General features: G+C 38.7%; 1 protein-coding gene across 13 annotated transcripts in view; it reads left to right on the forward strand.

Annotated features, from left to right (window-relative positions):
• Nucleotides 1-25,122, forward strand: part of CCDC148 (coiled-coil domain containing 148) — a 337,625-nt gene that overhangs the window by 266,352 nt on the left and 46,151 nt on the right. For 11 of the 13 annotated variants that reach the window (XM_067741853.1, XM_067741855.1, XM_067741856.1 and 8 more), the window contains one exon: nt 1,315-2,641. The exons of the other annotated variants lie outside the window; for them this stretch is intronic. In XM_067741853.1, the coding sequence (XP_067597954.1) occupies nt 1,315-1,461 (147 nt within the window). In that variant the 3' untranslated portion in view covers nt 1,462-2,641. Of the gene's footprint in view, nt 1-1,314; nt 2,642-25,122 lie in introns of those variants that run through there. 13 annotated transcript variants of the gene reach the window in all.

Consider the following 25,122-nt stretch of genomic DNA (forward strand, 5'->3'; position numbering starts at 1 on the left):
GTCTAGATAATTGTAGTCGATTCTTAAGCACTCTCCCTGCTTCTGTCTCTTCTTTCTCTGCCACCTTAATTTATCCTGAACTTGTAATCAGATGCATCTTATTATGCAACAGCAATGATTATATTAGTTCCATGCTGAAAAGAGAAACACAACCTCAGTAGCTCCCCATACTCCTTGGCATAGCCTTCAAGCCTTTAAAATTCAAGTCCCAGTCTTAGAAGTGTCCTTTTTCAGTGTTCCCCAATGGTACCAAGTACTCTACCCAGATTACCCCGATCCCAACTTAACCTATTTCGTCTCTGAGTTTGCATGTGCCTTTCTTTCTTGATCTCTCTTCCTCCCCCAGCCCCATCCCCAGCTTTATAGAAGAGTAAGTTGAACTTTAAAGTTAGCTCAAGTGGTCCTCCTTACCTGAGACTATCCTAGTCTCATTGGCACCAGGAGATGTCTCTCCGTATTCTACTACTCTTGGAGCATCTGTCACATGTTGCCACGGACTGTAGTTACCTGTGTACATTTTTTTACCTCTGTTAGTGTAAGAGCTCCTTGAAGGAGGGGTTGCTTTCAATGGCTTATTATCCCATCCTCTAGGGAGACTTCAAGTTCATGTAAAATGTTTCATTAGCTGAAAGCCATACGTGGCCACCTTCTTATCATTGCAAACAGTGTCTGTTGACATTAATATTCATAGAAGGAGGAATAATGTCCAATCAGCTATAAATGAAAAGGGAAATTGAACTACTCATATATCTATACCCCTTAGAGTCAGATTGATGGAAGCATTTTCTAGTTCCGCTTGAAATAGAAATCTGGCCTTGGAAGAAAAGTTCTATTGATTTTGTTTTTCAAGTAGTGGCCATGTGTTTGAACTTAATTTACATATTTCCAAATGATGGAGAAATTAAAATGTCTGTTTAAAGACAGATTTACAAGGTTGTGGTTTAGGTTTATTTTAATCAATGGTTGTTTATATTTTATAATTACAACTAACAATAAATAACAAATCAATGATCGTACTGAAAGCATCTTTTATCCCATCTTTTAATAATTTTAATGTTTTATTTTGACTAATCTAGTATACAGTATTCTGTACATCTTATGTTGGAAACCACTGATATACTGGAAAGTGATAATGTCAAAAAGGTTTGTATATTTTCAGTAAGTTCAGAATATAGTCACTGTATACACAGAATTTACTGTCATCTAGTCATCTATCCAGTAAAAACAAATTACACGGCTTGGGGAAATACAGAACTAAATGATAAAATTTACTTCAATGAAATGCTATTTATTTAAATCATTTTATTTCTACAGATAATTTCTGACCCTAGACTTCGTTTTGAGTTAGCACTTCGAGAAGCTGGACTTCATAAAACATTTTATGCCAAGGAGATATTACCAAAAATCGGTCCTCAAAAACCTCCAAGAAAGGATACAGAGTCTACTGTATTCAAAATCTAGAGTTCATCCTCAAATCGCGTTATACATAAATAAGATTTTTCTTTGAATACATTTATATGGATAACAATACTACTTTCTAAAATTTTTTCAAATATCAGACATAGAAATCATAGCATCTGTTAAAAACAACTTTTCTTTTATGATTCTTAGACTTTTATGCACTATTTCCAATATCTTTGTTATGTTTAATAGTACTAAATTCTCCAAAGACTATGGAACTTAATTATGACACATATGGGACATATATTATCATTTAGTAAATTGAATTTTGGAGGTTGCATTATGCCATAAAAAGAGCTCAAAATAACCATTTGCAAAAATTACAGTTTATGTTGCTACTACCTACTAATGTTCATTTCTGCTTGTTATTTCAGAATTTGAGTTTTTTAATTATGGAAATTTCATTATCATTAATACTTCTATTATTTCTCGATTATTATAAGAGGAGACTCAACCTTTCTCTAAATTTAGAAGCCAATTTGGTATACCATGTTTACTGCAAACCAATCATCCAAACAACTTGATTTTGCAAATTAGCCTGTAAGAATAAATTAGAAATAGCATTTCAAGCATAAGGATATCTGTTTTGGCTTGGAAAAATGTATTTGTATGGTTGTTTGGAAGGAATGTTTTAAAATTCAGAATGCTATCAAAATTTCCATGTTATCTATTAAATATCTAGATGATTTTATAGAAAGGAAGTGTTTCAAATAAAACTCAAGCATAATTTTTTACTATTTCTAAACAATCACACAAATACAAGTAGCTGGTGATACACAGCAGGAGGTAGTGTCACTATTTTGAGAACCATGGAGTTGATACTTGTGGTTATGATGAAAATATTAGTTGAGGTTTGGGCAGCAGCCTAGATGCTGGCTATGCCCAGACTCAGACCTTATTAATTTTCTTTGTTTTTAAAAATAGTATTAATAATAGTTATTCATTGAGCACAAACTGTGCTCAGTACCCTATATGTACTTTACATATAATGTCTTACTTGACCATCATAACAACCTTATGAGATTGTCATCCGCATTTTACAGATAAGGAAATAGATTCAGGAAGGTAAAATAATATGCCCTAGATCAGTTGTTTGTCAAACTGTGGGTCATTAAGTCAATCTAGTGAGTCCTGACCAGTATTTTTTAAATGACACAAAATAAAATAAATCTGAAATCCATGAGTGATTTGGGTTTCATCCCCTCTCAGTTCCACAAGAATTTCTCTTGTTTGGTTACCCTCTTTCTCTCCTATGTCTTCAAGTTCTCCTTCAGCATACGTATACGCTCAAATAAATTCCACTTAAAAAATCGATTTCCATTAACCCCACATTTTCCCCTAGACACCAGGCTATTTCTCTGCTCCTCTTCTTAAGTGAACGTCTTGAAAATGTTGCCTCTAGATATTTGGTTTCTTCTCACTTGCTAGTTACGGTCACTCGTTCTGAGCTAGCTTTGCCCTCACCCTCCACTGACACTGCTCTTAGCAAGGGCACCAGTGAACTCCATACTGACAAATTTGATGACCATTTTCAGTCTTCATCTTACTGACTTCATGGCAGCCTTTAACTCTGTTGACAACCACCCCATCTTGGAACATGTTCTTCTCTTGGCTTCTATGACACCAGTCTGCTTTACCTCCTGTTTCTTTAGTCACTCCTCAATCTTCTTGGCTGACGCCTCCATCTCCATTGATCTCTAAGTGATGGAGAGTTCTGGGATTAGACCTTCTAGCTGTCTTTCTTTACTGTTGAATCGCCCAAGGGTAGATCCTTAAACACTATATTTTAGTTATAAAATTATGTCTGAGTGTCTTTAATCTATAGGCCTCCCCCTCCATCCTTGTTTTTTTCCCTTGAAATGTATTTGTTTGAAAAAACAAATATATTTACATGCAGAATTTCTTATGTTGGAGTTTTTTGATGGTGTCCTCCTGGTGTAGTTTAATATGTTCCTCTGTCCTGTGTTCTTTGTGTGTGCTATAAATTGGTAGTTGAACTTAGAAGCTATATTAGATTTAGGTTCTTTTTTTTTTTTTTCAAGACAACTTAATTTTACTGTTGTGTTCTGTCATCTGAGCATTTTTTTTAATGTTAGCTATTACTAATTCTTAATGCCTAGAGCCATTAATTAATTATAGATTACATGCTAGAAATTCTGTAATTCAGTCATTCCTTCTTTGTTAGTGGAAACCTTATATGAAGAAAAATTTCCCTCTTCTCTATTTGGTAGAGAAGATAAAAAATGTAAGCTAAGTGTTTGAGCCTTTTTTTTCCCATTAACTTATGAGGTTTGAAAATAATGAATTGGCTTTCTAATATCATCCAAAGGTGATCAGTTTTGTTGTATCTTTATGAAGTCATAGGTTTAAAGGAATTTGATGTTTCAATCTGTTGAAGTATTATCCTTATTGCTGCTCAAATTATCTCCTCCTTGCCCAAAGGAAGTCTTTTCAGTTAGGCTCATGGGTTCTTTAAAGACAACTTAATAGACTTGATAACTTCCTTGCTATTCCAGTTATCTATTGCTTTTTAACAAAACTTAGTGGTTCAAAACTACTTTTTTTTTTTTTTTTTAACTATCTTTCATGGTTTTGTGGGTTGACTGGGCTTTGCTGTATGGTTCTTGCTTGGAATTTGTATTAACCTTATATCACTGTTGTAACAAATTACCACAAACTTAGTGGTTTGAACAATACAAATTTATTATTGTTCTGAAGGTTGGAAGTCTGATTTGGGTCTCACTGGGCTAAAATCAAGACGTCAACAGGGCTGCATTCCCATCTGGAGACTCTAGTGGAAAATCTGTTTCTTTGCCTTTTCCAGCTCCTAGAGGCTGCTCACATTCCTTAGCGAAAATGTTAGAAATAGAATATATTACTCATTTACATTATCTCACATTTTACACACAACAAACAGTCTTAGAATAAAATACCAGTATGATAAAAACAAGAACAATAAAAAATTCTATGCACTTTATATTCTTTTTCCTTTTGTTATAGTTTTACTTTATATTGTCAAAGATTATGTAAATATTATATTCTGTCTTAGCTCTAATTTAATCTTAGTTCTATAAGTAAATATGTATTTACTGATTGCCACCAATCTTTATATCAGTGTCTTTCTTCTCATTTTGGTTGTCTGTTTTCTAGAAAAATCTTCAGAAATTACTCATGGAAACAATATTTTCTGAATTCTTGAATGTTGATAACAGTTTGTCAGAGTTCTTTATAGTTGAAAGTCCGTTTTGCCTGAGTATCAGATACTTTATTTACATTTACTTTCCTTAGCATAAAATGTCAAAGGCTGGTTATAATCCAATTTTAGTTTCCCTGATGATCACTTGATCTTTTGCCTGATTGTACCAACGATATTTTTTTTTCTAATCATAGTAGTTTTTTTAAAATTATATATCTGTTTATTTTATTTTTTTTTATTTAACATCTTTATTGGGGTATAATTGCTTTACAATGGTGTGTTAGTTTCTGCTTTATAACAAAGTGAATCACACATAGTAGTTTTATGGACTTGATCTTTTTTTTTTTTTTTTTTTTTGCTGTACGCGGGCCTCTCACTGTTGTGGCCTCTACAGTTATGGAGCACAGGCTCCGGACGTGCAGGCTCAGCGGCCATGGCTCATGGGCCCAGCCGCTCTGCGGCATGTGGGATCTTCCTGGACCGGGGCACGAACCTGTGTCCCCTGCATCGGCAGGCGAACTCTCAACCACTGCGCCACCAGGGAAACCCTATGGACTTGATCTTGATATTGGCCATTCTGGGTCAGTATACCTTTCACAATATAAATTTAATTTTATTTCAGGATATTTTTTAAATTATAATTGTTAGTATTATGCTCCCTTTTAATTTTTTCCCTAAGGACCTCTTTTATAGTATTATGCTATGTTGGATCTTCTTTGCTCGTAGTCTTTATTTGTCACTTTCTCTTGAATCCCTTTGATCTCTTTATTTTTCCCAGGTTTTGAAAATCTTTTTGTATAGAATTTCATTCCTTTTTAAGGCTGAGTAATATTCCACTGTATTTACATACCACTTTTTAAATTTTTTAATTTTATTTTATTTTTTAAATCATTTATTTATTTATTTTATTTTTGGCTGCATTGGGCCTTCATTGCTGTGCCCGGGCTTTCTCTAGTTGTGGCGAGCAGGGGCTACTCTTTGTTGCGGTGCATTTGCTTCTCATTGCGGTGGTTTCTCTTGTTGCAGAGCATGGGCTCTAGGCATGTGGGCTTCAGTAGTTGTGGCTTGTGGGCTCAGTAGTTGTGGCTTGCGGGCTCTAGAGCACAGGCTCAGTAGTTGTGGTGCATGGGCCTAGCTGCTCTGCGGCATGTGGGATCCTCCTGAACCAGGGCTCGAACCTGTGTCCCCTGCATTGTCAGGTGGACTCTTAACCACTGCGCCACCAGGGAAGCCCCTATATACCACTTTTTTTAAACCACGTTTTGTTCACGTCTCAGTGAACATTTGGTGTGTTTCCACCTTTTGACTATCATGAATAAGGCTTGGGGTATAATAGTTGCATAGCTTTTATTTATTTATTTTAACTACAGGCATACCTCATTTTATTGTGCTTTGCTTTATAGTGCTTCACAGATATTGTGGTTTTTACAAGCTGCAGGTTTGTGGCAACCCTGCATCGGGCGCGATTTTTACAACATTTGCTTACTTCGTGTTTCTGTTTCACATCTTGGTAATCCTCATAATATTTCAAAATTTTTTATTATTATATTATGGTGATCTGTGTTCAGTGATCTTTGATATTACTATTGTAATTGTGTTGGCACCATGCTCATATAATATGGCAAACTTAATTGATAAACATTGTGTGTGTTCTGACTGCCCCATCGACTTGCTGTTTCCCCATCTGTCTTCCTCTCCTTGGGCATCCCTATTCCAGGTGACACAACAATATTGAAATTAGGCCAGTTAATAACCCTTAGCCTCTAAATGTTCAAGTGAAAGAAGAGTCGCATATCTCTCACTTTAAATTAAAAACTGGAAGTGATTAAGCTTAGTGAGGAAGGCATGTCGAAAAGCCAAGATAGGCTGAAACCTAGGCCCCTTGTGCCAAACAGTTAGCCAAGTTGTGCTGCATGATTCTGCATATTCAAAATGGAGACACAGCATGATCTGAGGGTGGCATTTTCCAGCCCTCTGACATCTGAGCAGGCCCAGTTTTAGGGTCATAGTTCCATCCAGTCCCCAGCCAGCTCACACTGGGCAGGAGCTGACTTCAAGTTCCTATAAAACAGCTGGGCTGTATGAAGCTAAGAAGGTATGCAGCTTAAGTGAGGAAAAGAGAAAGAAAGAAAAAAAATACTAAAGTGAACTCAATCAATGAAGACAGTTTAAAAGCAAAGGGGTTTTAACAAGGTGATCCCTTGTCTGTTCTTCTGTAAGACAAGTTCAAGAATTTCTGTAGTTATCAGCTTCTGTTAATTCTGTGGGGCACAGTTTCAGTGGCTACACTAAATAAGAGATTTTCAGTGTAGGTGAAATAGCCTTCTGTTAGAAGAATATGCCTTCTAAGACTTTCATAGCTAGAGAGGACAAGTCAATACCTGGCTGACTCTCGTTAGGGGCTAATGCTGCTGGTGACTTTAAGTTGAAGCCAGTGCTCATTTACCATTTTGAAAATTCTAGGACCCTTGGGTTATGCTCAGTCTACTCTGTCTGTACTCTATAAATGGAACAACAAAGCCTGCACAAACAGCACACCTGTTTACAACATGGTTTACTGAATATTGAAGCCCACTGGTGAGACTTACTGCTTAGAAAAAAAATGATTGCTTTCAAAATATTTCTGCTCATTGACAATGTCCCTGGGCACTTAAGAGTTCTGATGCAGATGTACGATGAGATTCATGTTGTTTTCACGCCTGCTAACACAACATCCATTTTGCAACTCATGAATTTTGTAAGGGTATAGCTGCCATAGATAGTGATTCCTCTGATGGATCTGGACAAAGTAAATTGAAAATCTTCTGGAAAGGATTCACCATTCTAGATGCCGTGAAGAACATTTGTGATTCATGGGAAGGAGTAGGGTTAGGAGTTTGGAAGAAGTTGATTCCAGCCTACATCGATGACTTTGAGGGGTTTAAGACTTCAGTGGAGTAAGTAACTGCAGATGTGGTGGAAATTGCAAGAAGACTAGAATTAGAAGTCGTACCTGGAGATGTATCTGAATCGCTGATAAAACTAACAGATGGAGAGTTGCTTGTTATGGATGAGCAAAGAAAGGGATTTCTTGAGATCGAATCTACTACTGGTAAAGATGCTATGAAGATTGTTGAAATGACGACAAAGGATTTAGAATAGTACATAAACTTAGTTAATGAAGCAGCAGCCGGGTTTGAGCAGATTGACTCCCACTTTGAAAGAAGTTGTACTGTGAGTAAAATGCTATCAAACATCATTGCAGGCTACAGAGGAATCTTTTGTGAAAGGAAGAGTTCAGTGATACAGAAAACGTCATTGTTGTCCTATTTTAAGAAATTGCCACAGTCACCCCAACCTTCAGCCACCACCACCCTGTTCAGTCATCAGCCATCATCATCGAGGCAAGACCCTCCACCAGCAAAAAGATTATGACTCACTGAAGGCTCAGATGATGGTTAGCATGTTTTAGCAATGAAGTATTTTATAATTAAGGTACAAACATGTTTTGAACATAATGCTCTTGCATGCATAATAGACTGACTACTACAGTATAGTATAAACATAACTTTTATATACACTGGGAAACCAAAAATTTCGTGTTACTTGCTTTATTGCAATAGGTGCTTTATTGCAGTGTTCTGGAACCAAGCCTGCAATATCTCTGAGGTATGCCTGCATGTCGTATTTTTTCCAGCTAGCTCTGCCAGTGTGTCATCATCATCATCATCATCTCCTTCTCCTCCTCTTCTCCCTCCTCCTTCTTCTTTTTAAAATTGAGGTATAATTGACATATAACATTAAATTAATTTCAGGTGTACAACGTGTTTTAATATTTGTATATATTATGAAATGATCACCACAATAAGTCTAGTCAACATCTATTACCATACTTTTAGTATCTCGCTCTCAGAATAGGTGATGCAAGCAAAGGTGCATGGGACTAGCAGAGCTGCAGTGGGTCTTCAGGGAAGCAGTCTCCTAGTGAGGGTTGAGCATCTTCTCTGGCCCTCCCAGAAATTCTAGGAACTACCTAACACCCTTTAATAAATTGCTTTCCTATTTCAACTAGCTTAAGTGGGTTTTGCTGTTTGCTACTATGGATGCACTGATACACTGTTCTTTTTTCAGTTCCTCTAATGTACCAACCACAAAATTTCCTCTTTTTTCAGTCTCATGCCCTCTGTAGATAATCCCTCCATCTCAGTAGTCTGTCCTCCCAATTATCATTTTCTCTTTCTCCAAAAAGTAGGATAAAAAGAACATTTACATGGTGTTTTTGGTTTTTTTTTTGAATGTCACATTAGTTGCTGACTGCTGTTTTCCAAAGCATTGTTTTCTACTCTATGAAAAGGCGTACTGAAAATTACTTTCTTCTTAAAAAGTTTAGCCCATTTTCTCATACCCAAAGTCCTATGTAGTATTTTTATTTTTAAAAATCATGAAGAGGGTGAGGCTTCCTACATCTGGCATATATTTAGTTATTCTTTATGGGGACTGCATTTTCTTGGGTTTTATTTTGCCCCCATTAACACAGCTTCATCATCTCCTTAGCTATGCTAGATTTTAAGTGTAGGACACAGAGGTAAAATATTGTCATTCTGAAGGTAAAAGACATTTTTAAGGAAACCTGGGAAAATTGGAGACCTTTTAAGACCAAGACTTTACCTAGAGAGGTTATGAGGAAAATCTAAGATACAGACTTTTAAAGATCTCAGTCAAATCCCAGAAATGATGAAGTTTGATCTAAGGAGAAAAAAAAGGTCTGAGAATTCTACTGTTTCTGACATCTGATCGAGTTGTTTTGGAAAAATGGTTGTATGATGGCTGATACATTTGATGATGAACACTTGATAGATTACTGATGAGTGCTGGAGAGGTCCTGAGTGGGAAACTTTTCAGGAACTTAAACATTGAACATTTTGAAACACTGAGTATTTCACTTTGAGACTCAGTGTGGGACTGGATTATAATAATAGAATTCACAAACTCCATGACTCCTTATGGAATCAAGTCTCAATCATTAGGGAGGAGTGTGGCATCAAATCTGTCCTGTTCATATTTTAAAAATCTCTAGGAAGATGTTTTCCAACCCCTGCAGTAATTCTTTTTTTATTCTAACAAGTGACTGTGTTCTTGTTCTTTGCTACCTTCCATAGTATTTGAGTCTGTTTTTTTACTGCTTAACCTGACTCAGGTTTGTTTATTGAAATTACTTAAATTCATGTTTCTAATGTCAATGTAGGCCTTACTAATATTACCAAATACCTTTTTTAAAATTTTTTGTCCCTTAGAGAATTTGTTATTTTATATGTGGGAATGTAATTTTGGGGAAAGAGTAGTTGCATTATTTTCCTTCTACTTTGCACGTTTTCCTGGACATGTCAATATTACTTAGCACCACATATGCTTAATACTCCTAATATTTATAAACAATTCCAAAAACAATTTGCTTGCATTTCCTTACATTTTATAAATATTGTATTAATCTGAAATAATTACCTTCACATATATTTAAAACAAATGCTGCAAAAAAAAAATGTCCTGTTACTATTGACATATTATAAGCTTAGTTTGGGAAGATTATTAAAGGTAATATTTATTTTTAAACTTACTAAAATGAAATAAAACTTTACTTGGAAGTAAAAATAATTCACTTGCTAAAGAAAATCCAGCACAATGCAACTTGAAGTCCATGTGGATTGCGACTCTATTATCTGGAAAGAAAAGATCCAGATAATGTGAAGAAAATATTTTCTCATCCATGTTTCATATCAATATAACATTGTTACTTAAAACTGACTTAAAAGACCAGCAGAAGCCTCAGAGCTTCTTTATTTTTATGTTTCTAGACAATCTGCTTTTTTACCCTACTTCCTCTGTCCAAATCTGTGGCTTAATTCAATTCAACAAATATTTACTGAAATTATGGCTTAAGAGAAAACAGAGTCTCTGCAACCATTAAAAAGAATGAGGATTGTGGTGATGGTTACACAATTCTATGAATATTCTAAAAACCATTGAATTATACACCTTAACTGGGTGAATTATATGGTGTGTGGATTATATCTCAGTAAAGCTGTTACAAAAAAAAAAAGCAAGGAGAGTTACATGGACTAATATGAAAAGAGAACCAAGATATATAGGTGAGGCGTGGGGAGCAACAACAGAAAAATACATATAGAATGATCTCATTTATATAAAAAGAATAATGCACATTTCTGGAAGGATATATAAGAAACTATCAGCAACTGTTGCTTTTGAGTAATTGGAATAGGAAATTTTGATGGAGTGGTGGCCAGGGAAGTTTTACTTTTTTCTTCATACGCTTTTTACACTGTTTTAATGTTTACCATGAGCCTGTATTACTTTTATAATAATGGTTTTCAAAGCTGGATTATTTTATAGGGTGCTATGTATCAGATGCTGGGGAATGTAGGAGTTCTAGAACCTGCATAAACCATTCACTGTGATGGGCAACATCTAGCAGGGCTTCAAGGTGAATAGGGGTCAGTCAATAAGTGCTTGTTGACTCAGTGAATGGATGGATTGAACTATATGATTTTGCCTTTATATGGGATATTCAACCAAGGAATAGTTATCTGTAGCTTCTCTGGATAGGATAAATATACATGGTAGAAAGACAAAGTTCAAAACCCCTTGTCTTCCTAAAGCATGCTCAGAATTTGACTGGGGAGATAAAACATCTCACATATTTAGGAAAAAATACAAGTAAAAGGCAGTAGATATGAGAGAACTACAGAGCAAGACACGTCGTATCCCGCTTGCTTCCCTAATGTCTGTGGTCCAACTCCTCAGCTTCTTGGGACATTGGAACAACTTATGTCTTCTCCATTCCTTCTCTGCTCTCCTTTTCCACCTTATGCACAGAGATAAGAAAGAGCTAAGAAGTGAAAGGAACAGAAAAGGTAGACAGGGTTGGATGGGTCCAAAGGACTGTGTCAAGGAGGAGAAAGAGTTTTACAGTAGACTTATGGCCTAGCATATAAGTTAAAACATGAAGTTGGGACGCCATTGCAAAGGACTTCTGTGGAGACCATGACCAAGACCACCCTCAGAAAACCTCTGAGGGGAAATGGAAAATCTCCTAGTCCTCTACACACATGGAGATAAAGGAAACTGTATAACCTGTGGTGCAGGCACAGAACAAACGATTGTAGAATATTATGCAACCAGAATATTGAGACCCAGAACTCAAACATTAGGCATGGATAATTACTCAAAGAGTCATGGTTTGTTGAGTGGCTTTACAAGGTAGCAGAGGTTTATATTGGGACCCTTCCAGTAGGGAAGAAAATAAATTTCTGTGAGTCCTTTTGTTCAGACCTGGCAGAATTTTCACTCCTGCAGGCTGCTGACCATCATCCCCTCCTTGGTCTGTCCCCATGACAAAGGAAATGATACACCATTCGGATACTTCCTTTGTGCTGTTTGTGTACCCACTGAGGCTTGATAAAGCTAGAAATTGGTACCATTGGTATCTGCGAGTTTCACTTCTGTCATCCTCCAACCTAAGCCCCTCCTTCTCTGACACAGGCCTATGGACCCTTGAATAACAGCCTAAGGTGTTTGAACTTTATCATGTTGACAGTATAAATAGTTCATGCTTTATTGGTTACAGAAACAAAGACAGTGCTTTTGGAAGGTTAATATGAGAGCAGGGTACACGTTGGATGGAAGCAGAAAGAAGACTAAGATTGAGGGAACTCTTTATGGTTAGTTAGAATAAATCAGGTGTGAGATGATGTGAAAGTGGGCATCAGTGGAGTCTGTGATTCTTATCACTTCAGGAGAAAAACTCAGCTCTGAATTCATTAATTCCTTTCCCTCTTGCAAAGTTCCTTTAGATGGGTAGGGGAACAGAGGAAGCCTTGAGCAAGTAGATATGCAAATTAAAATATGCATAAGACTCCTGAGCACCAAGGTGTGATAACTGGGCTGGCTCTAGATTTTCTTTTCCTCTTGTCCAAACCAGGTATTTCTGAATCTCAAACAGTACACTTACTGCTCTTCCAGAATCTGTGATCAATCCTGATCCCAAGCACAGGTGTTAAGGAAGCCCCCCCTCACTCCACATCAAGCCCTTGAGGCTGCTTCTGTGGCCCACTTGTCGCTCCAGCACCCAGGGCCTGGTCTCTTGCACCTGTCATCTTGTCTGTGGCTACTTCCCTGTGCTTCCTTGGTGATGGTTTTTCTGTAGGACCTAGAGGTGGTGTTCTCTGACCAAAACCTGCAGCTGCTCTGATCCCTGCCTTCACACATCTCCTGTTACTAACCAGCTGCCTGGAGTTATGCCCCGTCCCATCCCAGCTTGAATCTCTCTTACTCTCTGTTCATTTCAGTTATTGGTTCTTCTACCTTATCTGTCCTTCATTTTGAATGTGCCATACTCTCCATACTCATTTCCACATGCCAACTATGCTAGCTGGCACCAAAGACCGCACCCAGTGAGCCAGCTTCCCAGTTGTCAGGCCTTTCTGTAGTTCCTTCCCTCCACATTGAATCTGGGTGGCATTGTGGCTTCTATAATATAACGGACAGAAGTGATGGCTGTGCCAGTTCTGGCCTAACCATTAGAAAAGGCTTGGCATCTTCTGCTTCTGTGTTCTCAGAAGCCAAGTTGCCTGTGAGAAGTCTGACTACGCTGATGAAAGATAGGCCACATGGAGAGCCCTGGAGGATGAGGAGCTCTGTAAAGAGACATGCTATGTGGTGGAGCACTAAAGCACCAGATACAGGAGGGAAGAAGTCATCTGGAACATTCCACTACAGTCAAGCCTCCAAATGACTCCAGCCCCAGCTGCCATATGACTACAACCATATGAGAGACCCCCAGTGAGACCAGCAGAAAACCACCCATCTAAGCCCAGTTAACCCACGGAATTATGAGAAAGACAGTAAGTTTGTTGTGTAGAAGCAGATATCTGAATCAAAACCTTCAAGCAAGAGATCCTTGACTATATCCAGTCCTTTGCCTGAACTTCTGATAGTAGTTGGGTTGGCCAAAAAGTTCGTTTAGGTTTTTGTAGCATCTTACGGAAAAACCCGAACAAACTTTTTGACCAACTCAATAGTAGTCAACAATTTTTTTTTAAATGTATAACTGAGTCACCTTACTGTACAGCAGATATCAACACAACACTGTACAACAACTGTACTTCAACAGCAACAAAAAAACCCTAAAAAAAAACCCTGTAACTATACATCTCAACCCTAGGTATATATATACACGTACCGGCAAATAAATGAGAAATAGGCTAGATAGTAACAATTGTTGTTTTGGGGTAGTAGAACTCTGGGTGACTTTTTTTTTCCTTCGTCTATTTGTCTAACTGGCCCAAGTTTTCTTTAGTGAGGAAATCTATATAATGAAGGTATGGAATTTTAAATTATGTCACAATTGGGAGTAATTTAAGCAAAACTTGCCTAAGTGTACAGAGTGTGGTGGACTAGAAAATCTTTCAAAGTTCAGGTTGCTGTAAAAGGATTGGTTCTAGAACTTGGCATTAGATGGGTGGGTTAGCTCAGGAAGAAAGCATAAGAAGGGGATATGATGGTTGCACACAACCCTTACTGTCATTCAGTGGGTGGTATTTCCAGGTGTCATGTTGACCACAATCCCACGTGAGCTGGGGAACCCCGGTCTTCTTTTCTGCTCAGGGTTAAACATGCCGAGAGAGGGTGGTTCACACAAGTCACCCACAGAACACACGTGTGACTCTCACAGCTGAATCCAGGTTTTCCTTTTCACCTTTCTGCCCACTTGGCTGGAGCCAGAGGGAAGGGAGGAGGAGGAACACAAGACACGGTCTGTGCTCTACAGCTGATCCACATCCCCTGATCATGCCTCCTGACAGCACAGTAAACCTCTGGCAACTGATAATATTTCTTTAATATTTAATATTTCTTTTCCAAATAAGCTCATTGTTCATGGAAGAGCCAGGCTTAAACTTGGGAACATTATCATCTGTATAGCTCAGTATCATCTTTAACCCAAACTGAGAACTTCCGTGTTGGAATATGCAATGGAACACAGGATATCATCTCTGCTCTCATGGAATTCACAGTTTAGCTGCACTGCTGAGATATTTACATATGAAGAAATTACAATATAGGAAGATTATAGATACTAATTTTTTTAATAGATCTTTATCGGAGTATAATTACTTCACAATACTGTGCTAGTCTCTGTTGCACAACAAAGTGAATCAGCCATATGCATACACAAGTCCCCATATCCCCTCCCTCTTGAGCCTCCCTCCCACCTTCCCTATCCCACCCCTCTAGGTCATCGCAAATCACTGAGCTGATTTCCCTGTGCTAGCTGTTGCTTCCCACCAGCCAACTATTTTACATTGTCTAGTTTCCCCAGCACCACTTATTGAAGAGGCTGTCTTTTCTCCATTGTATGTTCTTGCCTCCTTTGTCGGAAATTAGGTGCCCATATGTGCGTGGGTTTATTTCTGGGCATTCTATCTTGTACCGTTGATCTATATTTCTGTTTTTGTGCCAGTACCATACTGTCTTTTTCTTTTTTTTAACATCTTTATTGGAGTATAATTGCTTTACAGTGGTGTGTTAGTTTCTGCTTTATAACCAAGTGAATCAGTTATACATATACATATATCCCCATATCTCTTCTCTCTTGCGTCTTCCTCCCTCCCACCCTCCCCATCCCACCCCTCTAGGTGGTCACAAAGCACCGAGCTGATCTCCCTGTGCTATGTGGCTGCTTCCCACTAGCTACCAGTTTTACATTTGGTAGCATATATATATGTCCATGCCACTCTCTCACTTACTCCCAGCTTACCCTTCCCCCTCCCCATGTCCTCAAGTCCATTCTCTAGTAGATCTGCGTCTTTATTCCCAACCTGCCCCTAGATTCTTCATGACCACTTTTTTTTTTTTTAGATTCCATATATATGTGTTAGCATACGGTGTTTGTTTTTCTCTTTCTGACTTACTTCACTCTGTATGACAGACTCTAGGTCCGTCCACCTCACTACAAATAACTCAGTTTCGTTCCTTTTTATGACTGAGTAATATTCCATTGTATATATGTGCCACATCTTCTTTTTCCATTCATCTGTTGATGGACACTAAGGTTGCTTCCATGTCCTGGCTATTGTAAATAGTGCTGCAGTGAACATTGTGGTACCTGACCCTTGTTGAATTATGGTTCTCTCAGGGTATATGCCCAGTAGTGGGATTGCTGGGTCATATGGTAGTTCTATTTGTAGTTTTTTAAGGAACCTCCATACTGTTCTCCATAGGGGCTGTATCAATTTACATTCCCACCAACAGTGCAAGAAGTTCCCTTTTCTCAACACCCTCTCTCCAGCATCTATTGTTTGAAGATTTTTTGTTGATGGCCATTCTGACTGGTGTGAGATAATATCTCATTGTAGTTTTGATTTGCATTTCTCTAATGATTAATGATGTTGAGCATTCTTTCATGTGTTTGTTGGCAATCTGTATATCTTCTTTGGAGAAATGTCTATTTAGGTCTTCTGCCCATTTTTGGATTGGTTTAGTTGGTTTTTTGATATTGAGCTGCATGAGCTGCTTGTAAATTTTGGAGATTAATCCTTTGTTAGTTGCTTCATTTGCAAATATTTTCTCCCGTTCTGAGGGTTGTCTTTTTGTCTTATTTATGTTTTCCTTTGCTGTGCAAAAGCTTTTACGTTTCATTAAGTCCCATTTGTTTATTTTTGTATTTATTTCCATTTCTCTAGGAGGTGGGTCAAAAAGGATCTTGCTGTGATTTATGTCATAGAGTGTTTTTCCTATGTTTTCCTCTAAGAGTTTGATAATGTCTGGCCTTAAATTTAGGTCTTTAATCCATTTTGAGTTTATTTTTGTATATGGTGTTAGGGAGTGTTCTAATTTCATTCCTTTACGTGTAGCTGTCCAGTTTTCCCAGCACCACTTATTGAAGAGGCTGTCTTTTCTCCATTGTATATCCTTGCCTCCTTTGTCATTGATTAGTTGACCATATGTGTATGGGTTTATCTCTGGGCTTTCTGTCCTGTTCCATTGATCTATATTTCTGTTTTTGTGCCAGTACCATACTGTCTTGATTACTGTAAGTTTGTGGTATCGTTTGAAGTCAGGGACCCTGATTCCTCCAACTCCATTTTTCTTTCGCAAGATGGCTTTGGCTATTTGGGGTCTTTTGTGTTTCCATACGAATTGTAAAGTTTTTTGTTCTAGTACTGTGAAGAATGCCATTGGTAGTTTGATAGGGATTGCATTGAATCTGTAAATTTCTCTGGTAGTAGAGTCATTTTCACAATATAGATTCTTTCAATCCAAGAACATGGTATATTTCTCCATCTGTTTATGTCATCTTTGATTTCTTTCATCAGTGTTTTATAGTTTTCTGAGTATAAGTCTTTCGTCTCCTTAGGCAGGTTTATTCCTAGGTATTTTATTCTATTTGTTGCAATCGTAAATGGGAGTGTTTCCTTAATTTCTCTTTCTGATTTTTCATTGTTGGTATAGGAATGCCAGAGATTTCTGTGCATTAATTCTGTATCCTGCAAACTTACCACATTCACTGATTAGTTCTAGTAGTTTTCTGGTGGCATCTTTAGGATTTTCTATTTATGGTATCATGTCATTGGCAAATAGTGACAGTGTTACTTCTTCTTCTCCAATTTGTACTCCTTTTATTTCTTTTTCTTCTCTGATTGCCGTGGCTAGGACTTCCATAAGAATGACGAGAGGGGACATCCATGTCTTGTTCCTGATCTTAGTGGAAATGCTTTCAGTTTTTCACCATTGAGTATGATGCTTGCTGTGAGTTTGTCATATATGGCCTTTATTATGTATTATGAGGTAGGTTCCCTCTGTGCCCATTTTCTGGAGAGTTTTTATCATAAATGGGTGTTGAATTTTGTCAAAAGCTTTCTCTGCATCTATTGAGATGATCGTATGGTTTTTTTTCCTTAATTTGTTAATGTGGTGTATCACATTGATTGATTTGCATGTATTGAAGAATCTTTGCATCCCTGGAATAAATCCCACTTAATTGTGGTGTATGATCCTTTTAATGTGCTGTTGGATTCTGTTTGCTAGTATTTTGCTCAGGATTTTTGTATCTACGTTCATCAGTGATATTGGTCTATAATTTTCTTTTTCGGTGATATCTTTTTCTGGTTTTGGTATAAGGTGATGGCAGCTTCATAGAATGAGTTTGGGAGTGTTTCCCCCTCTGCAATTTTTTGGAAGAGTTTGAGAATTTTCAGTGCTAGCTCTTCTCTGAAGTGTTTGATGGAATTCGCCTGTGAAGCCATCTGGTCCTGAACTTTTGTTTGCTGGAGGATTTTAAATTATGGTTTCCATTTCATTACTTGTGATAGATCTGTTTATATTTTCTAATTCTTCCTGATTCAGTCTTGGAAAGTTGTACCTTTCCAAGAATTTATCCATTTCTTCATGGTTGTCCATTTTATTGGCACATAGCTGTTTGTAGTAGTCTCTTATAATCCATTGTACTTTATTGATTTGCATCCTCTTCCTTTTTTTCTTGATGAGTTTGGCTAAGGGTTTATCAATTTTCTTTATCTCCTCAAAGAAATAGCTTTTAATTTTATTGATCTTTGCTATTGTTTTCTTCGTTTCTATTTCATTTATTTCTGCTTTCATCTTCATGATTTCTTTCCTTCTACTGACCTTGCGTTTTCTTTGTTCTTCTTTCTCTAGTTGTTTAAGTGTAGGGTTAGATTGTTTATTTGCAATTTTTCTTGTTTCTTGAGGTTTGGCTATATTGCTATAAACTTTCCTCTTAGAACTGCTTTTGCTGTGTCCCATAGGTTTTCAGTCGTCATGTTTTCATTGTCATTTGTTTCTATGCATTTTTTAAATTACTTCTATGATTTCTTCAGTGATCTCTTGGTTATTTAGTAGCGCACTGTTTAGCCTTCATGTATTTGTGTTTTTTACAGTTTTTTTCCTGTAACTGATTTCCAATCTCATAGCGTTGTGGTCAGAAAAGATGCTTTATACGATTTCAGTTTTCTTAAATTTTCCGAGGCTTGATTTGTGATCCAAGATGTGATCTATCCTGAAGAATGTTGCATGTGCACTTGAGAAGAAAGTGTGTTCTGCTACTTTTGGGTGGAATGTTCTATAAATATCAATGAGATCTTTCTGGTCTGTTGTGTCATTTAAAGCTTGTGTTTCCTTATTTATTTTCTGTTCGGATGATCTGTCCACTGGTGTAAGTAGGGTATTAAAGTCCCCTACTATTATTGTGTTACTGTCAATTTCTCCTTTCATGGTTGTTAGCATTTGCCTTATGTATTGAGTTGCTCCTATGTGAGGTGCATAAACATCTATAATTGTTATATCTTCTTCTTGGATTGATCCTTTGATGATTATGTAGTGTCCCTCCTTATCTCCTGTAACAGTCTTTATTTTAAAGTCTATTTTATCTGATACAAGTATTGCTACTCTGGCTTTCTTTTGATTTCCATTTGCATTGAATATCTTTTTCCATCCCTTCACTTTCAGTCTGTATGTGTCCCTAGGTCTGAAGTGGGTCTCTTGTAGACAGCATATATATGGGTCTTGTTTTTGTATCTGTTCAGCCAGTCTGTTTCTTTTGGCTGGGGCATTTAATCCATTTACATTTAAGGTAATTATCGATATGTATGTTCCTATTACCATTTTCTTAATTCTTTTGGGTTTGTTTTTGTGGGTCATTTTCTTCTCTTGTGTTTCCTGCTTAAAGAACTTTCTTTAGCATTTGTAGTAAAGCTGGTTTGGTGGTGCTGAATTCTCTTAGCTTCTGCTTGTCTGAAAAGTTTTTGACTTCATCGTATCTGAATGAGATCCTTGCTGAGTAGAGTAATCTTGGTTGTAGGTTTTTCTCTTTCATCAGTTTAAGTATATCCTGTCACTCCCTTCTTTTTTTTTTTTTAATTTATTTTATTTTATTTTTTTAATTATTTTTGGCTGTGTTGCATCTTTGTTGCTGCACGCGGGCTTTCTCTAGTTGCCGTGAGTGGGGTCTCCTCTTCATTCTGGTGTGCAGGCTTCTCATTGTGGTGGCTTCTCTTAACGTGGAACACGGACTCTAGGTGCGCAGGTTTCATTAGTTGTGGCTCGTGGGCTCTAGAGTGCAGGCTCAGCAGTTGTGGTGCATGGGCCTAGCTGCTCCACGGCACGTGGGATCTTCCTGGACCAGGGCTCAAACCCATGTCCCCTGCATTGGCAGGTGGAATCTCAACCATTGTGCCACCAGGGAAGCCCCACCACTCCCTTCTTGCCTGCAGAGTTTCCACTGAAAAATCAGCTGATGACCTTATGGGGATTCCATTGTATATTATTTTTTGTTTTTCCCTTGCTGCTTTTAATATTTTTGCTTTGAATTTAATTTTTGTTAGTTTGATTAATATGTGTCTTCGTGTGTTTTTCCTAGGATTTATCCTGTATGGGACTCTCTGTGCTTCCTGGACTTGGGTGACTGTTTCTTTTCCCATGTTAGGGAAGTTTTCAACTATAATTTCTTCAAATATTTTCTCAGACCCTCTCTTTTTCTCTTCTTCTTCTGGGACCCCTATAATTCGAATGTTGCTGCGTTTAGTGTTTTCCCAGAGGTTTCTGAGATTGTCTTCAATTCTTTTCATTCTTTTCTCTTTATTCTGCTCCTCGGCAGTTATGTCCACCATTTTGTCTTCCAGCTCACTTATTCCTTCTTCTGCCGCAGTTATCCTGTTACTGATTCCTTCTATTGTATTTTTCATTTCAGTTATTTTATTGTTCGTCTCCGTTTATTTGTTCTTTCGTTCTTCTAGATCTTTGTTAAACATTTCTTGTATTTTCTCAATCACTGCCTCCATCCTATTTCCGAGATTCTGGATCTTGACTATCTTTACTATCATTTTAGTATCATTACTATCATTACTCTGAATTTTTTCAGGTAGATTGCCTATTTCCTCTTCATTTATTTAGTCTTGTATGTTTTTACCTTGCTCCTTCATCTGTGACATATTTTTTTGCCATCTCATTTTTTTTTTTTTAATGAGTCAGGATTGTATAAGACAGGATTTAATAAGACAGGTTTGTGTTCCTGTCTTACTGGTTCTTTGGCCTGAGGCTTCCAGTACTGGGGTTTGTAGCTATTGAGTAGAGCTGGGTCTTGGTGCTGAGATGAGGAACTCCATGAGACCTCACTCCGATGAATATTCCCTAGGGTCTGAGGTTCTCTGTTAGTCCAGAGGTTCAGACACAGAGCTCCCACTGCAGAAGCTTCGGCCCGACCCCTGGCTCATGAGCCAAGATCCCGCAAGCTGCCTGAGGTGACAAAAAATATATAAAATAAAGGAAAAAATAAAATTAGACTAGGAAACTAACAGATTTGTTAGGAAGAATATAAAAATAAAAATATAGATGAATCAACAACTGGAAGGTACATCAGTACCACAGTAGTAAAAAAGAGGAGGAGGGAAAAGAAAAAAAAAAGGAGGGGGGAAAGACCTTTGTTGTGGAGAGCAGGGCCTAAGCAAGGGTGAGGTTTGGGTGGTGGTCGGGGCCAATGCTCAGGACCCACAGGGCTGGAAAAGGCCCTGGGGGCTGTGGGGGGTGGGACTTAGGCTCAAGGGACAAAAGGGGCCCAGTCGTGCCCCCCACCCCTGGTCTCAGAGGGCAGGGGACCTCACCTGGGAGCCCAGCAGGCTTCCTGGGCTCAAGTAGGCAGGGCAAATGCCCTCCTCTCCTCTCCTGCTCCTCCAGTCTGGGAGGGCCCCTCTCGCCTGCCTCTCCTGGTCTCCCTGGCCTCCCTCCTATGCCCTCAAGAACCCACACAGCCTGGATGGGGCTTTGGAGGGGGGTTACCAGCCTGGGAGCTCAGCAGGCTCCCCAGCCCTAGTGGGCCAGGCGATCACCCTCTGCTCCTCTCCCGCTCTTCCCAGAGAGTTCCTCCTGCCTGCCTCTTCTGATCTCCCCAGCCTCAGGGGCACTGATCCTATCTGGCCTCCACTTCTCCTCCCCACTTAGTCCCCCTGCATCCTACTGGTTCACTTTGGGGTTCTTCCCATCCCCTTGGGTGTCAGAGTCCCTCACCAGCGGCCAGCACGTGCCCTAGTTGTGGGGAAAAACTAACTCTGCATCTTCCCACACTGCCATCTTGACGTCCATATATCAGTCAGCAACTGACTGCTAACTGCATACCAGGGATATGTTATAGGTGCTTTGCATGTATGAAATAATTCGATATGCAACAACAACCCTGTGAGATATGCACTATTTTTAGCTGTGTTGTGTAATTGGGAAACTAAGGCACAGGAAGGTGACTTACCTTGCCCAATATTACACAGCTCATAAGAACCTAGATTTAAAACCAGGTAACCTGGCTTCTGAGCCCTGAACTCTACTGCCTCCTAGTCTCAGGATTTGCCAGTCTGGCCATCCTCTGATGTCACAAATATCTAGAACTATGCTGAGAATCTATAGGAAATGATGGGACATAGTCACAAGTCAGGCATGGGGACTCTTCTTTGGATTTTTACCTGGGTATGAACTCAAATGTATCATAATGGTGTGATTTAAGAAGTGCTGAAAAAGTCCCCTAGGAGCCCCCATTATCTGGAATAGATGCTAAGTTCCTTTCAATAGTTGAAGCATTTATGAGAATGTGAATCCTCCAGGAAGGCTATTCCCTTTAGCCATCATTTCCAAGGTCTATTCCATGGAACTTTCTTTCCCAAGATCTATTCATGCACCAAATACTGTAGTCCCAGCTAGTGAGTCTAAAAATAAGGCCTCACTTCTTTTTTATATATAAATGGCTTTGCCATAACCACCATCCAGTATTTTTACCTGTTTCTCTTCTACACGTTTTCGGAAATGCCTGCATGTTACACAAATGCGTCCTGGTTGAAGCTTGTCATTGTAGACAGCCCTGTGGCTCCATCCACAGGTCCACTGCTCAGCAGATCATCTTTTGCCATCTCATATCTGGCTTCACTTAGGCAGTTGCTGTTCTTCCTTCAAGCTTTGCTCCAAGCATGAAAGCAGAGAATTTCCTTAATTCCACACACTAATAGCCTGTAGCAATTCACAAGACTTATTGAAGGCTTGGAGGCTAAAAGGGGATTATGATCAGAGAAATAAGGAATGAATATACTAGTTGTGATCAGAGACCAACTCTTCCACAGGTCTCCCACCAGCCACCATTCTCCTTGGCATTGTGTGCCATGATGTGGTAGTGGCCGGCCAGCCTACATCCGGGAGGGAACCTGTGTGCCTCCTCCACCTAGAGGCCAGCCTCCAACAATCTCAGTCCCCAAGGGATGAAACGATTCTACCCCTTTAGAGTCTTTCCAGGACTACTGATGGGGGTAAGGAAAGAGGGCTGTGGGGAGGTGATGCAGAGAAAAGTGAAAAATCCATCCCTTCCCAATGGGGTTGACTTGCCCCAAGTGCTCACAAAGTACCCATCAGAAGCTAGCACTCAGTGCCTTCTTCAATGAACTATTCATTATTGAACAACACTGTGTTGGGTACACCAAGAATTCACTGCACCAATCCCAACCTGTTACTTTCCAATCTCTTCTCCAGCATGCTGTGAACACTGGTCCAACCCCATACCTTCTGGTCATGGTTCAGTCACTGCCCCAAATCTCCTATAAGCAAATACCTAGGCAAGAACACACAGAGCACTCAGGAACAAGGACAATGTTCAGGCATAGGGTAGTCTAAATGTAGATTTAGAAGAAAAAAAAAATAGTTCTTAGTGTTATCATTCTGCTAAAAAATAAATCCAAACACATTACTAAATGAAACTTAATATTTCAATTTGAAGCATATACATTTAGTTGTTTCTACTGTATTCAGGTCTTCCAAAAAGAACGGTGATGTATGTATATTAAAAAAAAAAAAAAAACCCACATGCTGTAATATTGTGCATTAAAAGTAGCAGAAAGCAAGCAAGCAAGCTGGGGTTAGAGACAAACCACTCCAAACCCATGCAACTTTGTAACCAGAACACCAACATCAACATAAATGTTACCTGGGGAATTAACTGGGACCACACAGGAGACTACCATAGTGAATGAAAAAAAACCCAGACACAGCAGAGAGGAAATACTGCTAACACCTCATTTAGAGCACAGATGGTAGGTGCTGAGAAATGCCCTTGGAAGTGGGCCTCTGAGCTGGCAGTCTGCTTTTGTGGTGGGCCTGGGAGGCAGCATGAGTTCAGGCCATGGCCGCCAAACTGAGTAACCCCAGCTACAGCAGGGCCGCAGGCTGCCAGCTCTCCTCATCCGTACCCTTTGCAAAGAGTCAGATTTTCTCTCAACCTGTTCTTTCACAGAGAGTGAAGTGGTTTCAAGTGTCCTATTTGTGGGGAGTCTCCATTTCACCTCCTTCACTGTGCACAGACTAAAGGCCTGGGCTTTGGTTTCTACACCTGACTCCATGCCTCCTCACTCTTGCCCCCTGGAACAAAGGTCAGCAAACTTTTCTTTAAAGGGCTAGATAGTAAGTATTTTCACCGTTGCCAGTCATATGATGTCTGTCGAAACTGCTCAGTTCTGCTGTTGTAGTGCAAAAGGAGCCGGAGACAATATGTAAACACTGGGCCTGGCTGGGTTCCAATAAGACTTGACAAAAACAGGAGAGGCGATTTTGGCTCCCAGACTGTAGTTTGCTGACCCCTGACCCAGAGAAGCACCACTTTCTGTATTGTGTGTTCATCTGCTTCTGGGATATGGGCTTACTCTTTGTGTTTTCTCTCTCTTAAGGATTTCCCCTTATTTCTTGTGAGCTTAATAAGATGTTTTAAAGTGTCTTTGTGTGATTTATCCAGATCTGGGTGTTTCAGGGTGGTAGAGGGAGTTTTGTAAAACCTAGTTCTCCATCCCGTTGGAAACAGAAGTCTGGTATGTCTTTTTCTATCTCTTTAATGTCAATCTTCAGTATTATGTTTTAGAAGTTCTCCCATAAATAGGATATAGCTGGATTTTGTTTTACTTTTCAATCTGATAGTCTCTGCCTTTTAACTGATGAATTAAATTAGTTTACATTCACTATGATTACTGGTATCTTTAAATTTATTTTAGTCACTCTATATTATATTTTCTATTTATCATGCTATTTCTAATCTTTCTTTTTCTTCCTCTTTCTTCCTTCTACAACATTAATCAAGTTTTCCTTTATTCTATCGTTTCCCTTTCAATTGTTTGGAAATTCAACATTTAACTACCGTTCTGTGGACAGTAGCCTTTATATTTTAAATATGCACAAGTAACTTAATAAAGTCTAGTGTCATTACAACCTCTACTCTCCTCCCAGTGATGGTGGGCCTGTAGGACGCTCCACTGATCACACTTCAGTTTTCCATTTTAATTTTATCTAGTTCTGGGTTTTAATCCCCCAAATTGATATTTCAGTCAGTTTTTACCAATTTCATTTCTCACCATTGCTTCTTGCATTCTACACATTCTTCTGAGCTC

This window comes from Pseudorca crassidens, chromosome 6 (assembly GCF_039906515.1).
Source record: "Pseudorca crassidens isolate mPseCra1 chromosome 6, mPseCra1.hap1, whole genome shotgun sequence".
Lineage (NCBI taxonomy): Eukaryota > Metazoa > Chordata > Mammalia > Artiodactyla > Delphinidae > Pseudorca > Pseudorca crassidens.